This window comes from Giraffa tippelskirchi, chromosome 6 (genome assembly GCF_054371585.1).
Source record: "Giraffa tippelskirchi isolate mGirTip1 chromosome 6, T2T-mGirTip1v1.2.pri, whole genome shotgun sequence".
NCBI lineage: Eukaryota > Metazoa > Chordata > Mammalia > Artiodactyla > Giraffidae > Giraffa > Giraffa tippelskirchi.
The window spans coordinates 164,389,440-164,407,188 of NC_137280.1; the positions used below are offsets into that span (position 1 = coordinate 164,389,440).

Here is a 17,749-nt window from a genome sequence, read left to right on the forward strand (position 1 = left end):
AGCAGTCTTGTTTGTTAAGGAGAGTGGATGAGGCGGTAATTGAAATTTCAAACTTTCCCTGGATTTTCAATTTAACACTCTGCTCTTGTAACCCTCAGATGAATATGGCACATATTTTAAGGGACAGTGAGAATCTGAATGAATTATCAGGTATTCAGGATGTTCTCATAGGAAAAAAAAAACAAATGATTTTCTTCTACTCAGCATTCAATGTGCCCATTAAATTTTATAAAACTGAAAATCCCTCAGGCTGAAAACCCCAAAGCTATATTATTATATACACTAAAAATAATCTACCAAGTAACCCAATGAGTGCAGTTAGATACAGGGAGTTCTGTATCATCAGTGTCAAGCTAGAAAATATACCGGTTTGAATGTACAATTGGATTGTTAATGCTCAAGAAGTTTAGATATAAAAATAGTAAAGAATAGATGTTTATTATTTTTTGTGGATCAAAAAAATGGATTTATGTTGGGTTAATTTATCTTTAAAACTAAATTTAAGTATTAATTAAATAAACTATTTAAAGAAGAATCTTTGTTCTTTTAGATTACAATAAAATAGATTATTCCTTCTAGTTAATACTCAAAAATATATAATATCTTGCTCTAGCATTATATCTTAACTACAACTGGAAGAGAGATAATGCTATGTATTAATGGATTACAATGTTTTTACACAGATACAGTATAATGTAGACACAGAATGAAGAAAGTCAAGTTACATGAATTTTTAAACAGATTTTTGAAATTTTATTTTGGCCAGGAGAAAACCTAATGAACACTAGGTGAGAAATATTTAGAAAGTTTCCTTAATAAATGTTTTTAATTTTATTAAAATGATAAAGGTGGTTTTTAACATGGACCTGACCTTTTTATGATCCAAATCATCTTTTGGCTGCTAATTCTACAACAACCAGGAAGAAAGTTTTTACAGTAAGAAATTCTGGTTAAAGCAAATTAAGACATTACCATAAATAATCATGTTGCTGTAAGAATTTTCTTAATTCACAATAATGAAAGTGACAAAATTAAAGAAAAATTTAAATAATAGCATGATTCAATCAGAATGGAAGAAAAAAGATTGTTATGTTCCAGGGTCTAAAAAAATAAGTCACTATTCAAAAGGAGTACCGATTTTGTAAAGTAGAAATTTGAGCAAAAAAGATCTTTACAAATAAAATCCTTTTGATTTATTCTAAGGAGTAGTCATACAAAAGTCGGTTTCATCTTGATATTTATTTGTGTATAAGAGTGGTACCACCACTGAACAAATTAGAAGCTTAGAATAGCTCTTTTATATTTACAAGTTACAGTAAGAGCCAGGACTTGGTAACTTACAAGAACTATAAACTCTCGCTCTCACGTGCCATTTATCTCTTGAAGTGAGAGGAGAAGCAATGACAGAAAACTGTTCTCATTATACACTTCAAAGATGTAGCAATAAAGGGATTTTTGAGTTTAGAAAACCTCAGACTCGGTTTTCAGTGAACGAAAACAGTAGGTTACATGGATATTCCTCCTCTCTGGAGTTGTCCTTACCCTAGCGCCATTATTTTAAACCTGATCTGGAGCAAAAGCATTTTCTAGACCCTGTGGTGCCCAGAACAGAAACCAGATGCTGAGAATGATGCTCAAAAGTGACCCGAGATTAGCAAGAAGATGGTTTGGATGTGATTGATCAGAGCGATTTCTATTTACTGAAAAAGCATCACATGATTGGCTTAGAGTTCATGGGGAAAAAAAGAAAAAAGAGTGATGAAATTCTGAGGTGTAGTTTGAAGAGGTATGAGAGAGCCTGGGAAAGCAGCTGATAGTTCTTCTCAACGAGAAAAGCTGAAAGATCACATGCTAAGCATTACCTTACTTGATCTTTTCCAACTCTTCCTCATTAGCATTGTCTGCAAATGAAATAAAGCATTTTCATTATCTTATCACTCAAGCACTGGTCAGGGCAGCCAATTGTTTTCTGGAGGGAGCTTAACATTTAAACAGCAAACGGTTCCCAGCAACAATTATACAAGACAAAAATTGTTTTTCAGGTACACACAGCTAGAAGAAGCACCTTTAACATTCAAGCAGTCTTTCTGGTAAGAGTTCATTTGCTTTATCCTTTTGTACAAAGAAATGGGACAGTATATTTTAAATAGAATGGAAAATTTGAAATAGCTTATTGACAGGGAAAAAATGCATTTCGTCTCACAATTAGCAATTGTTCCTTTTGGTAGTGGAGGCTGAATATGTATCATGACTTTACTGGGTATATAATAATTTTCCTCTTTAAACACATTCAAAGTCTGCTGCATTGATGGCATCTTAGATTTGTGTCTGCTTCCAGTTGGTCTGTAATAACATCAGGGTTTTCAAATGCTTTCAACTGAGAAAAAGTGCTGCATATTGTGATGGTTATTAGTGCATCTTGCTGCTAAATGTTTAGCCATTTCAGATCCTTTGAAGTTTTTCCATGTCATAGTATGAGGTGTTATGACTTCAAGTTTTCATTAAGTTTCAAGGAACTTCGTGATGAGTGCCCAAGATCATTCATCTCTTGCATAAAGTAACTCATAAAAATACAATGACTTTTAATTTCCTCTCCATTTAAAAAGAAAAATTCTCAATGAACACTGAGGTATTAACTTCTGGATAACCTCCTTACCCTCAGCTTTATCATTACCTTTAAGGAAGATACAGTAGGCATTAGGGAATATTTGGAGCAAAGAATACAGTTAATAGAAATGCTAGCTATATTTGTATATCAAGGAAGAGCACTGGTGCCTTTTAAGAATTCTATCTCCTTCAGCAAAATTCACTGTAAAGCAAGACCATTTCAGAAACCACTCACAAATTACAGAAATACAAAAAGGGAAAGATTTTAATATAAGATTAAGTCATTTAGAAGGCAACCTTTGGCTTAAACAAATACAAAGGAATTATGTCGAAGTTCTAGCATAGGAAATGAGAAAAATCATAAAATTGTCAAAGATAAGGATATATGCCTCTTTTACATAGACAGTGGTTTTATGGGTTATAGTCTCTCTATATACATTCTGAGTTAAATATTAACCAAAATATGGAAGAGGAATAGATTTCCCAAGTTTACAATAGTTCCATATTTTTTTCAAATGGAGTCATGAACTGAAAAGTATTATATTTTTTCTAATTACTAATGTCCAACTTATTCTGAAGCAGCAAAATCCACCATTGGGTTGTGGAGATGGATGTTTAATAGATGTTTGTTGTTGATGACAAATGAGTTATTGTCATTGCCAATGATCATCACCATTATCACTACCACCACATTCTCATCATCATTAAAGTCAATTGAACATGAAATATTTGTGTGGTATGCCAAGTTTATCAAAACTGTCCCAGCTAGGAGTCATACTACAAATGTTCAACTTTCTCAGAAAGAGTTTCAATGAACAAAGAATGGTAAGTCCTAGGGACAAGTTTTTGAGTCAAATTAGGTGAGAAAAATTAACATAAGTAAATCAAAACCTAAACTCTCTTAACTCATGGCCATTTATCATCATCAACTAGTATCTAAGAATCTTACTAAGTTCCATTTTGTAAGAAATGCTGTCCTATGAAAAGATGGCTAAGAACACGAGAAGAGTTGAACCTTAGGGCAACACTCAATGTTACACAGATTCACTACTCCTAGCAAAGCCACACGCCCTGACCCATAACCGCTGTATGCAATTAGCCTTTTATATGTAAAGCCAACTACAGGTTTGGTATTTTACTGTCTCTCAAAATCAGTTTTACCAATAAGCTGCAAGGTATTATTTTTCAGATTGGGATACTGATACAAACAAAAGGTCAGTAATTTCCCCAAATGTAAATAGAAAGATTGGGCAGTTACAGGGACTAATTCCTTATTTTCTGATTCAATCTCTAGAGTTCAATTGTAAATCCAATGACTCTCAAAATGGCCCTGGATTTTATAACAAAATTTCTGCTTCTTGAGTCAATCCAACCAGCTAACCAATGGGTTTAAGTATCTCAGTCCCAATTCTCTTTTATTTTTTAGATGGTTGGGTGAAGGTAGATTCAATAAAACTGAAAACAGTAGAAAAGTTTTTTAAAAAGGGAATTTAACATACATACTATCAATATTAACATTGTTACCTTTGCTAACTGTGAGACATGTTAGAGAAGAAAGATTGGGGAATGTTAAAGATAGGAGATGAAGCAAATTATAGAAAAATAAGATTTAGTTTTTGCTCTTTGATCTTAACTTCAGCTGAGAAACATATGAATTTGTTTTTGAAAGTGTCTTTATCTAATATTGTAGTACAACTCAAATGCTTTATTAGCAACTCAACTTCTTTGAAGCCCAATAAAAGGCGTAAGTACATAAAAATATGACTCTGTAAGAGTTGCAGAATCTTTTGTGTTTTTAGAAGTTTCACAATCTCAATCCATTTTTTGTTTTTATATTTTGTTGCAGTGATTTTTTTTAAGGCAATTACATGGCTATCATAGATATAAAAAAAATCACAGAATGGCTAGATATTATAGTACCTGCATATTGTAAAACACGTGTATTATATGTTCATAGATGGGTTTTTCCCAAATGTTAGGTTATGAAACAATTCAGAAAATTTTCAAAAATAAACTACCAAGAAAAACATATTTTCTAAATTCATGAAAGATCAACTAAGGTTAATTCATATGTTTCTTAAAATTTTCTACTTTTTAGCTTTAGCCAATCTGTAGGTCTAGGTTATCTAGAGAGTGTATAACACAAATTAACTCACTTTTATCCCACAAATTTGCCAATGAAGAAAGTTGTGGATTGAACTCTGCTAGAAAAAGAGCCAGAAAGAACTCAAACACACAATCAGACCAAAATACCATATATAGGACACACATGTATGTACTGCATACCACAGGGTCAAAACAGGACATGCGTTCAAAACAGAAATGATAGTTGTGTCATGCAAGTCACCAGCATGCCCCCAGGAAGATTTTGGTTTCTCATACATGTAACACTGAAAATTAAAACACACACACATCTGTGTGTGTATATACATACACACACGAACATAGACACATACATACATATATGTATCTGTTCACAACTGGGATTTTTTTTACAAAAGAATCATGACTCAATGGAGAAGATTTTAACATGAGTAACCATGAAATACTTTTGTTATGACTCATGTATATTTCTTAATTAGCTATAATTAGATATTGCATGTTTGAGAGGCTTTAGTAAATACAGTAGGCTGATAAGGTTTTCAACTTGTTCTTCATTTGTACTGAGTGCCAGAACAGGCTATTCACACAAGCAGAAATTATCCCAGCCATGTGCTTCAGGAAACGTAATGTCAATATTAATAGTGTATTAAAAAGGGGCATGATAATTGATTTAGAACTCTGAGCACTTTGTGATACTAAGTCCTCTATTTCCAGTTACTCATTTCTTCCCACTTTCGATAGGATTTCTTAACATAAATGTTCTACTTCCTATCTGATGGTTAGGATTTATTTGTCAATGGCTCTTGAAACTCATACTATCCATTCTCCATGTGAATCCATATAAAATATTTAGTTAAGTTTTATAAACACAGGCATAAGAATACACATGTGCTTTTTGAACTAAGTTTTATGTTCCAAAAGCTTAAAATAGGTCATTTCTGAGCTAATAATCAAAGAGAACAGAACTCATAATTTTGCTGTGAGGTCAATGCAAAATCATCCTCTATTCCTTCCCTATGCATCATTCTGAATATTAAATGGAACTATTAAGCATTCAGTAAACTGATTCTGGTTTGCTGCATTATGCGTTTGAATTTCTCTAAATAAGATTTATTCGTAGATAATTTGTGAAAGTTCAGCAAGTCATTTTCATTGCAGCAATACATTATATATTTCAGGCATATAAAAAATTTAATTTGAAGATACACTGGATAATTGACTTGCATTTAACCAAGAAATTTCTAATGTATTCCAGGTAAATATAGTTAGCCAATACAAGGTACGTTACCAAATGAAGAAAATACAGTGATGTGCTTCTAATTCATTGTCATCATTAGAAATCCTGAGATGAGCAGTGTAGATTGATTTTAATCAGATTATCATTAATATAAAATTTAAGAGCTCCAAAGGAACATTAAATCATTATTTCCAATATTGTTTGTGACAACCTCAGGGATTTGAATATTGAAGAAGGAAACTTAAAATACTTTCCCTTGAACCTTTGAGGCATTCCATCAAATCCTCCTTGAGATTCACCTACAGCCCACTGAAAATCAACCAGGTAAAGAAAGCTGGACTAGGTTCTAAGAAGAGTCATCATAATAAAGGTAAGCAGAAACAATAATTTTAAATATCTATAAATACTTATAAATTAGTATTTCTTAAACCAGGAGGGACAGGCTATAGGATGGAGGCAAGGTGAAGTACAGTATGTAGAAGTATATTTCAGGTAGCAAAAGTCATACTGGAGAAAGCTTGGACTTGAGAGGAGGTGAGCTGTGTAGGAGTCTATATTTTGCTGGGACAAAGGTTACAAGTGAGGAATGTATGTGGCTTTGCTGGAGACGATTAAAGCCTTCATCAGGAGTTTCCATTTCCATGTTAGGGAAATAGCCAGAGGTCACTGACCACTTAGAAGAAGAATAAAGAAGGATTATACAACTTAGCATAATGCATATAGGTGATCAATAAGTGGTTTTATTCAATAGATGCCTACAAATGGCATTTATTCACAAGTTCAAAATCTAACTAGTGGCGCTTACCAATTTTAGAGACAGTAATTAATAAACAGCTCTAGAACTGCTATATAGACCAAAAGAAACAAAAGGGGGGAAGTACTAATTCATGTGTTTTTGTTTGAAATTTTCATCATGTAAAGCGTATGCATAGAAGCCGCAAGCCCAGTCTAGGAATCAGACTAGCCAGGATATTGGAGATCCTAATACAATTTCCTGTAGGGCAGCTTTCATGCTTCCTCCCCTGCCCCTAACCCAGCTGCTTCTCAACAACCAACTCCAAGCTCCCAGCTATCGGTCCATCCACAAGGAGGAGCCAAGGTAGCCAACCAGGTCACCCTTCTCTCTGCTTCTCGGGTGTTGCTGAGGTCAAGAGGGGCTTTACCAGCCAGAGGCCGTCTCTGGTACAGGGTGAAACCACTGTGCCTTTTCTGAGGCACTGGGTCCTGATAAGCCACTTGCTTCTCTGGTGCAGAGGACAGAGCGTCCAAAATGGGAAGGGAAAAGACATTGGTTTTCAGTTGCTGCAGCAGAAACAATCTAATGCTATTTGGAGGTATAAAGTAAGGCCACAGATGAAAAACACTTGGCAGTAAAAGATTTCTTCCAAAAAACTAAGTTAGCCAAAGAGATCTGAATCAAGAAAATGGCATGAAGATTTCAGAAAGAATTCTTTGTGTTGAGGGTGAATGTGGTTGCACAGATACAATAAGGGGGAAGGAAAATGAAGAAAAACCAATTAATGACACCAGGATTTTGATGTGTTGACAGTTTTGTATACCCTACCTGTTTCCTTTTCTATTCGTGTTTGATAAATCACTGATGATAAGTAACCAGGCACTGTCATATTCTAAAATGATTTTTCTTAATTAGAAAGAAATGGGGCCTAAATAAGTTTGAGCAGCAATGGAGATGGAAGGATTTTTGCAAGAATTGTTAAAGAAAAACGAATTTCTGGAACTACTCTATATTTCTGAGTAATTTAGAACAATTCGGCTGCTTCGTGATAAAGTCTCTTGATACCAGTTTGATCCCTCAAACCCTCAGTATGATGTTAGAGTATTTAATAAATATTCTTTTAATGAGAAAATCAGCAGACCCTTCATCATGAAGTCATCCGAATAACTAAAACAGTTGAATATATTTGGATCCTCAGTAATACTGCCGGTTTGGATGTTCTGGGGATACCTAAGATCTCAGGCACTCAGGTATTTTTTCATTTATGTTGTCTTTCATTAAAGTAACAAAGCATCACCAAACAAGAATATTCTGTCAACAAGTTTTATTGATTTCACTTCTGACAGAAAAACTTTTTCATTTCCTTCCATCTCTACATTGGACAACTCTAATCCAAATCTCCATTTCCCACCAGAATTTTCAAAACAGCTTCCTAGTTGGTCTCCAAACACCCATTCTTCCTCTTTCATCTCTTTTCTGCAGTGTAGCTACACAACAAAAGGCAAATACAATTATGCCGCGTCCCATTTACAGACTTTTCAATGGCTCCCCATTGGTCTTTGGGGAAAGACCAAGAACTTTAACGTGGCCAACAGTCCTTATGCAATCTGGGTGCCTCCCTTTCACTGTCTTCATGCACTAGGATCTCCCACAGTCTGCTTCCACCCTTCTCGAAGCTCCAATACTTTTTCAATTCTTGGAGTGCAGCTCGGTTTCCCTAGCCATGGGTCCTTTGCCTGTGCTACTTCTTCTGCTTGAAATACCTCCTCTGGTTTTTTTTTTGTTTGTTTCTTGCTTTTATCAACTGCACTTCAGACCTCATGTCTCATTTGACTTCTTTAGAGAATGCTGTTCCCATGACTAGAACAAATTCACCTCTATTTTCTCTACAGCGGCACGTTACTTCTCTTTCATGGCACTTAAAGCAGCTGTCATTTTACATTTCCTGCTGGGATTATATGATTTCCGAGCTCTCCACTGCATTTCAGTTCTACTGAATCCTAAAGGTTTAGCATGTTGTTGCTGTTTTAGTCGCTAAGTTGTGTCTGTGTCTCCTTAGCAACCCCACGGGCTGTAGTCTGCCAGGCTTCTCTGTCCATGGGATTTCCCAGGCAAGAATACTGGAGTGGGTTGCCATTTCCTTTTCCAGGAGATCTTTCCAACCCAGGGATCGAACCTGCATCTCCTGCATCGGCAGGCAGATTCTTTACCACTGAGCCAGCAGGGAAGCTCAAGGGTCTAGCATAGGATTTAGCTCATAGTAGGTTCCTGATGAATACCAGGTTAATTTGAATAAAGGAATAAATGAATATTTATATTATTCCTGTGTATGGACTAGCCACATAGGATATACTCCTTGGTCTACACTGGGTGAAATATTATATTCTGAATTGGTAACTTTCAGAATGATGAGCTTTTATTTCTAAATGTTCTCTGTGAAAAAACATCACCTACTCTTCCATTTGCCCACAAAAGACTATGCCTATGAACATACATACATTCTTTCACCATGCTAAGTTCTCAATGTAGCTATTATTAGACAGCACTTGTTCAAAAAGTAAATTTTCTTCCTCACTGAATAAAGTATAGGGACTTAAATCATACTTAACAAATATTATATATGAACAGGTGTGCTCACTGTTTAATTTTTAGAAAGGATAGAGAAAAGTACACTGGAAAAGGTGAGTTTCTCAATGAGTTTAAAACTCTTTCTCACCTGAAACTGTAACTCATTATTTTTATTTACAATCTAGGGGAAAATGCCAATAATATTAATACGTTTCCAGTAGAAAACATATACCAACTTTAATCATGCACTATTTTAAGACAGAAATACACACATTGCTGAAAAAGAGTGTTTAAATTTTCCTAAAAATTATTAAATATTTCTACTCTTAAAATGTGTTGCAATCAGAATTAATGAGAATAGCTCTTAGTACATGAAAGTACCCTGAGTCTAATAAATAATCTTTGGTAAATTGCAGCAGAAAGTGTACTGGCAAGCATATTGATGCAGGTCAAACCTGAGATATATATTTTTTACCATCACTTCAACAGTGCTGGAGTAGTTAGCTTTTCTGTATCCCTTGTCAGTTTTTCATAGCAGCATGGTATGCAAGGAAGTACAGACAGCAAAAGCTAGAAAATTGGTACTGCCAATATTGGAAGCCCATCAAGAAGATGAAAAGTACTCACTTATCATTCATCAAATACCAGAAAGGAGAAATTCTATTGTAATTTCACCTCATTTTCTTTGTTATGGTACATTTGACAGTACAATCAAAACAGTAGGGTCTGGATACCTCTATGTGGAATTCAAAATATTCAGTTCACCAGTAAATATAATCCCTGAGTGAATACCACTGTTCGATACAATATAACATGTCTGAAATTGGAAAATAACATTATGATAAAAGATGCAAATGTGTCTCTTATTTACAGTAAGAGGTCCTGACCTAGAGAACAGAATAAGAAATTTGAATTCAAAAGACACGATACACCTAGACTGCTGATACACAAGATACTCATAGAAAGAAAGAAAAGGCCACACTTTCTTATGCTGCTTGTCTTTAATATCACCTCTGTGTTCAGAGAAGGCTCACAACATTCAAACAAGTGGGAGCAAGAAAGCTACAACCAGACTCTGTGGGCACTTACCACATGTTCTCCTTCTTTAGGGGTAAGGATGACTGAGAGCAAAATGATTCCAAGGTCATGGTCAGGATAGTGGGGGTCTTTCAGTGTTAAGGTCACATCCGTGGGCCTATGATATAAAATGTTAAGATATTGAGCATGAAGGAAACCAGCAACAAAAGGCAATCTACTGAACGAGAAAAGATAGTTGCAAATGATAACATCCAATAAGGGTTTAATACCCAAAATGTATGAAGAACTCATATAATTCATTATTAAAAAACCCCAAGCAATTGGATTTCAAAATGTGCACAAGACCTAAATAGACTTGTTTACAAGAAGAGATGGGCACATGGCCAACAGACACGTAAAACAATGCTCAAAAATCACTAATTATCAGGGAAATGCAAATCAAAACCACAATGAGATATCACCTCACACCTGTCAGAATGGCAATTATCAAAGAAGCAACAAATAGGTGTTGGTGAGATTGTAGAGAAAAAGAAACACTTGTACATTTTTAGTGGAAATTTAAATTGGTGAGGCCACTATGGAAAATGGTATGGAGATTCCACAAATAATTAAAAACAGAACTATCAGATGATCAAGCAATTCCACTCCTGGGTATCTATCCAGAGAAAACAAAAACACTAACTGGAAGAGATATATAGACCCCTATGTTTATTGCAGCATTATTTACAATAGCCAAGATATGGAAGCAACCAAAGTCTCCACCAATAGATGAATGGATAAATAAGATGAGGTATGTGCACACAAAGGAATATTACTCAGCCATAAAAATAATGAAACCGTGCCATTTGCAACAATATGGATGGACTTGGAGGGTATTATGCTAAGTGAAGTAAGTCACACAAAGACAAATACTGTATGATTTCAGTTATATGCTGAATCTAAAACCAAACAAAACAAATGAACAAACAAAACAAAACAGACTCACAGATAAACAGAACAAACGGTTGCTAGAAGGGAGGGAGCAGGGGAACAGATCAAACAGATGAAGGGGATTAAGATACATAAATTTCCAGTCATTAAATAAATACATGGGGATGTAATCTACAGCATAGAAAATATAGTCAACAATGTTGTAATAACTTTGTATGATGAGAGATGGTTACTAAGTTTACTGGAATCACTTTGTAATGCCTGTAAATGTCAAACCACAATGTTGTATACATGAAACCTATATTGCATGTCAACTATGCTTCAATTAAATATATATATAATATTAAAAAGGTTCTAAACAGTCATTAAATTAATAAGCCAAAGTATATCTTATATCAACAATTTATTATTTTTAAGACGAAAAGTAATTTTGCTTTCCTTTAATTTCCTGGTACAGTTTTTGTTGTTATTAAAATACCATCAACATATTAAGTTATCCAATAAGATCCTGGGCCAAACAGATAACTGTATTCATACACCTAAGTTTCAGTCCTTCAGGGGGTTCTAGAAGGTCATGGAGTTACTGGAAAGGCCAAGAAAGTACAAGAAGGAAGTATTGAGAAACCTGTAAGATACATCTCTATGAGCTCTTAAACACACAGAAAGCAATAGCAACTATTTTCTACAAATTGGAGTCCAACAACTAAATGAGGGTCTTTTATTGATCTCTACCTTCCTTTTAGTTCTTCGGAATTTCTTTTTTAAACCAGGAGTATGATTTTTTAAAATTTATTTTTAATTGGAGGATAACTGCTTTACAAGTTGTGTTGGTTTCTGCAGTACAAGAGCATGAATCAGCTCTAAGTATGTGTATATCCCCTCCCTTCTGAGCTTCCGTCCCACCTCCACCCACCCCACCTTCTAGGTAGAGTATGATTTAGAGTAAACAGATGAGTGGGAGAAGAGGAAAATATCACATATAATTTGCCTGATATACATTATACACATACTTTAAAACAATGAATAGTGGTGGTATAGTCGCTAAGTTGTGTCTGACCCTTGCGACTCCATGGACTGCAGCCTGCCAGGCTCCTCTGTCCATGGGATTCTCCAGGCAAGAATAATGGAGTGGGTTGCCAGTTCCTTCTCCAGGGAATCTTCTCGACCCAGGGATCAAACCTGGGTCTCCTGCGCTGCAGGCAGATTCTTTACCGACTGAGCTACTAATATTTAAAATAATGCGTCTAGTTTTGTCTATTTAAAACTATGCCTAAATACTGTTTAGATTCAGAAATTCAAGGAAACCAACACTTAAAAGAGGTGACCAATATTCAGAAGGCTTCAGAATTAGAAAAGTATCTCTGGGGAAGAGATTATGAATTACTCAATATTACCCACAATAACTTTTGGAAAATAATGCAAAATATACCTTCAACTGACAAGGTATAGGTAATATCTTATTTCCATATTTTAATTAATATTGAAAAAAGGGGTTCCTGTACTTCATAAACCTAAGTGACTGTAGAACACTTAGCATCAAACTTGAATCTTGAAATGCTGGCAAATTAGGAATATTCCTTTGGTTGTTCAATCATTTATTCATTTAACTCACAAAACAGGAAATGAACACTGTACTATGTTCTGGGTAAAAATCAGTGGTCAAGACCACATATAAGACACTTATCTTCATGGAGCTTAAGTTTTAGTGAATGATACAGCCAAATTCTAGTCTTGGGGAAAGGGCTTGATGGGAAAGGTGGTCCAAATAAAAACTTTCAATCCTGGCTGCACTTCAGAATCAACTAGGAAGCTCTTAAAAAGAGCATGATCCTGAACTCTACTCATGATGACTCTCATTCTGTAGATCCAGCCTGCGGTCTGGAAATCTATATATTCACAAATGTGCCCAAGCAATTTAGGGGAAACACAGCCACTTTCCAATGTTAAGATTTTACAATACTAGGATACTCTTTCACATGATTCTTAATTCACCGATTCAAGGAATGATGCTGTGAGAAATCTGGATGGTTTTTTGATGTTAGAGGTTTTAACTGAAGCATAAGGAACCAATCAAACTGATAATACATATAAATTATAAGAGCTGTGATGCAAATTGTTCCAATATTAATTTTAGTTATAACTAATCATTATGGTTTGACAGTAACAACTTGATCCTTTTAACAAATGCACATTCGGCATTATATTATATATGTATATAATACATATTTGTACATACACACATGTACATACACATATGTATACACACATGTCTTTACATGGGGTTACAATTTTATTTGGATCATTTTCCTGTAATAATGATGACATTAAAAAATTAACAGCAAAACCTTAATTACATTTCTATAATGATTACATGATAAAGGCTTAAGAATATTTGCAATTGCTTTATGATGATTATTGTTTTCTTCAAAAGCATACCTTAATGCATTATACAGCAGCCTAATTATTTATATGGCTGCTATTGCTATCCATCTGTCTATACCCAGAAGCTGCTGATTTCTATACACAGAATGCAATGGCATACATGAATATGTGATTTTTTTAAAGTGGTAACTTAATGTTTAAGTGGTTGTGAGGGGAGGGAATAGTTCACTAAATTCACAAAAGAATGAATGTGGCAAAATAAACACCAGATGCTTATGTATAATATTTGAATTTTTTTAACCATCCCCCTTTTTTCCACTTAAAATATTTTTCACCAATAATTTGTATTTAACAGAGAAAAAGAGAAATTTGTGCTCTATGTTTCAGCTTCATAATTTGCAGATCCTTATGCAGGGTCTAGGGAGAAAATAACTGTGGCCTTTGGAGAGGAGCAGCACAGCCCATTCTAGCTGGAGGTGTTTCATGATAATGGACCACGTACAACACCTTCGAGGACAGACATGGGGAGACGGGGAGCCAGTTATCACCCTGAGTAAGTAGCCTGAGCAATGGCCTGCACTAGATTCTGGGGTGGAATGAAGGACACGTAGGAAGTAAGGAAAACGCTGCTCTTTTGGCCAATGTGAGGCACAAATGATCAATGGAAGACCAACTAGCTGCCATCATGCTCAGACTGTAACACATAAGGGTTCTACTATTTATATTTCATCTACATGTAAAGTATAAAGTAGTGATCTGGCTCACTACTCTGCTTTCCTGCTTTCCACTATTCCTGCTACCGGATATATGATATCATCATCTAAAACATCTCTTTAAAACCACCAAAGATGAGCTCACAGCTTCCTTTGCAACCTATTTCAACACTGCTTTAGACCTTTGAAAATCTATTTTTTCTTCTGTGGTAGTGGTTTGGTCTCTAAGTCGTGTCCGATTCTTGTGACCCCATGGACTGTAGCCCACCAGGCTTCTGTCTGTGGGATTCTCCAGGCAAGATACTGGAGTGGGTTGTGATCTCCTTCTCCAGGGGATCTTCCCAACCCAGGAATCGAACCCAGGTCTCCTGCACTGCAGGGAGCTGTTTTACCGATTGAGCTAGTACCCATGGTGTATTAACCAATACCAATGATGTGTTAATCAATATCAAATGGTGGCTTCATTCTTAAATTAATGATTATGATTAACATGTATAATCTTCTTCATGCCTCACTACAACCACACCAGCAATGTTAGAGCGAAGAATGTGTCAGTCTAGATTCCTGGTACTTGGCACAGTCTGGAAAACAAAGTACGTGTCTTAAGAATGTTTCTGCTGAATAGTTGTTGTCAGTGAGATAGTGCGGGAAGATGCTATTATTTCCACTGAGTAAGTGAGAAAGATATACTTGACAAAGGCAGGCTAGTATGAAGGCTCACAACCATAACTGACAAAACAGCAACAAGAACCCAGATCTGTTGACATTTTCTGTTGCAAAGGTCTAGCTTCACAACAAGGTATAGTGATTACAACAGTCCAAAAATTACCTGTTTAACTCCAGTTGTGTGAGATCCAGAAAGGCTGAGCCCATAAAGTCATCCTGCAGTCCAAAGTCATAGTCAAACACCTACAGAGCCAAAGACACAGACATTATTATGAACAGTTCTGATATAAACCTTAAAAATATTATAAAATATTTTTTCTATGTCACCAAAGTCAATCAAATTTTCTCAGATTTATTTTTAAAACTTTATTTGTTTTTATGTTTTGAAATGCTAGGGTCTCACAAAACATTCAAAGAGAATTACATTTAATTTTGTAACTAAATTATATGATTTTAAATAAAATAGAACTTTACAGAAGATGAATAACAAAATCAAATAAAATATAGTAAATCGTCAAAAATGTGGGAACCACAGGCTAAGGAAATTTACCCCTCAATATAGAAGGTGTATTAGTATTACTGAAAGGTAAACTGAATTGGTTTGAAATTCAACAAATATGTCTTCCAAAATGGGCTGTAGGTGATGATGACAGGGCTCCAATTTCTGTATTTTTTTCAGGTCATTGAAGACATATCCCCTGATATTCTAGGACAATGTTGTTTTAAACATATACAGTAAGTAAACATTAAGATATTATGACTATAGCACTTTATAAAGTTATACTATGCTTAAATTAAGTTTTTATTGTCACAAGCAATTATTCAGGGATGATATTAATGTAACTAATAACAACAAATATACAGAAAAAGAAAAGGATATATTTCTTCTGTCAAAATCATGTGTCTCTTTTGCGCCTTTCATGGTTCACATTCATACTATGATGAACAAGACAAGCAATGTGCTTAACCTTCTGGATCCTATGTTCCATAGCTGGGAGAGTCAATAAAAACCCGAATAGATATGTAGAGTTCTGCGAGGAGCACCATGGAGACAAAAGTGTAAGGGAGTGTGTTGGGAGCTGATATTTTATATCGGAGTCCAGGAAGGCCTCTGGAGGAAGTGTGTTTGTGTAGAGCCTGCATTGGGAAGAGCAGTCCAGGTGAAGGAAACAGCAAGCGATTAGCATGTTCAAGAATCGGCCAGTAGCCAGCGTGGCTGGAGCAAATTGAGAAAGATGGAGATGTGAGGGAAGATGGGGAGAGAACTCAGAGCTAGATCAGACTGGGCCTTTTCCAAAGAATTCTAAGTGAGAGTTGGCTAATTTCCATTTGTTTAAACTTTTTCTTGGGCTTCCCTGGTGGCTCAGATGGTAAAGAAACTTCCTGCAACGCAGGAGACCCAGGTTTGATCCCTGGAGAAGGAAAGGCAACCCACTCCAGTATCTTTGCCTGGAGCATCCCATGGACAGAGGAGCCTGGCAGGCTATAGTTGATGGAATTGCAAAGAGTTGGGCAGGACTGAGCAACTAACACACACAAACATTTTCTTACTCACGTAATTCCTCAGCCAACATTGATTAAATACTTATTATGTGCCAGATAATGTGCTAGACGTGCAGTAAACTGTGGTGAATTGTCAGTGCTTATAGTTTAGTGAGAGAGACAGATGTTATTCCAGGAAGTGTCCAGGTGTTACAATCACAAATTTTAATAACTGTTGTAAAGAAAAGAACAGGGTACGAAAGAGAAAAAAAGTACATTGGTAATCAGGGAAAGCTTGGAAGATTGAAAAAATGCTGCTAGAGGAAGTTTAGAGCTGTGTGCCTGACCTTTTCAAATGGAAAATCACTGTATTGTACACTGTAAATGAGCATGAATAGGCAAGTCTGCTCTTAAAAGGATGAGCCAGACCATCGCACTCTCCAGGCTACGAGAATCCACTGGTCAGCGCTACTCTGCCCAATTCATGACACACTAGCTAGAAAGTTCTAAGCAGAGGGAATAGTATGTACAGAAATCCTGCATCAGTTACTTTTCTTTCCCTCTAGTAATATATGTGTACTGCAATTTAAACAAACTTAATATGTAGAAAATTGATATTTAAACAAAAAATACATACTTTGCATTACAAAGGGATTCTTAAATTGGAAGAGCCACAAGGGATTTATTTAAGTTATAAGCTCCTCTAATGCCATTTAAATTATTCAATTTATAGTCATTTGATTTACATACAACCTTTCAGGAGTACATTTGTTGTAGAAAGCGCAGCACTCCTGCAATAAATATTCTCCTTGATCAATTACACTTCTGAGCTTTAGTCATCTGCTCAGTGGCATATCTTACGCAACTGACACCTTGGTATTTGCAAACGGCTGCAGTAGTGTATTTTACAACATAAAATTTACACCAAAATTAGAGAAATCTCTCTTGTGCAATCTCTTCTAATTGTATCAGCCTAAGGATTAAAATCTTGGGAAGACTACAGCGACCTATAACCATGAGATCACCTGGGGTACATCTACACATATAATGTGGAAAGCTGCGAATCCAGTGACTTGATCAGTGTAGACAGCTCAAATGGGTGATTCAACATTCAAACTCTGTTTAGTCTCATGGGGAGTCTTTTCTATCATCCTAATGCTAGATATTTCGGAGAAGGCAATGGCACCCCACTCCAGTCCTCTTGCCTGGAAAATCTCATGGACAGAGGAGCCTAGTGGGCTACAGTCCATGGGGTCGCTAGGAGTCGGACACGACTGAGCGACTTCA

The 17,749-nt window shown here is 35.6% G+C and overlaps 1 protein-coding gene across 7 annotated transcripts in view; it reads right to left on the bottom strand.

The window, feature by feature from the left end:
• MCTP1 (multiple C2 and transmembrane domain containing 1) overlaps positions 1–17,749 on the bottom strand; it is a 544,348-nt gene that overhangs the window by 229,284 nt on the left and 297,315 nt on the right. For 4 of the 7 annotated variants that reach the window (XM_081498745.1, XM_081498747.1, XM_081498746.1 and 1 more), the window contains 2 exons: positions 15,144–15,223; positions 10,341–10,446 (listed from right to left, as the gene is read on the bottom strand). In XM_081498745.1, the coding sequence (XP_081354871.1) occupies positions 10,341–10,446; positions 15,144–15,223 (186 nt within the window). Of the gene's footprint in view, positions 1–1,862; positions 1,902–10,340; positions 10,447–15,143; positions 15,224–17,749 lie in introns of all 7 variants that reach the window. The other 3 variants (XM_081498744.1, XM_081498743.1, XM_081498742.1) reach the window with 1 other exon arrangement.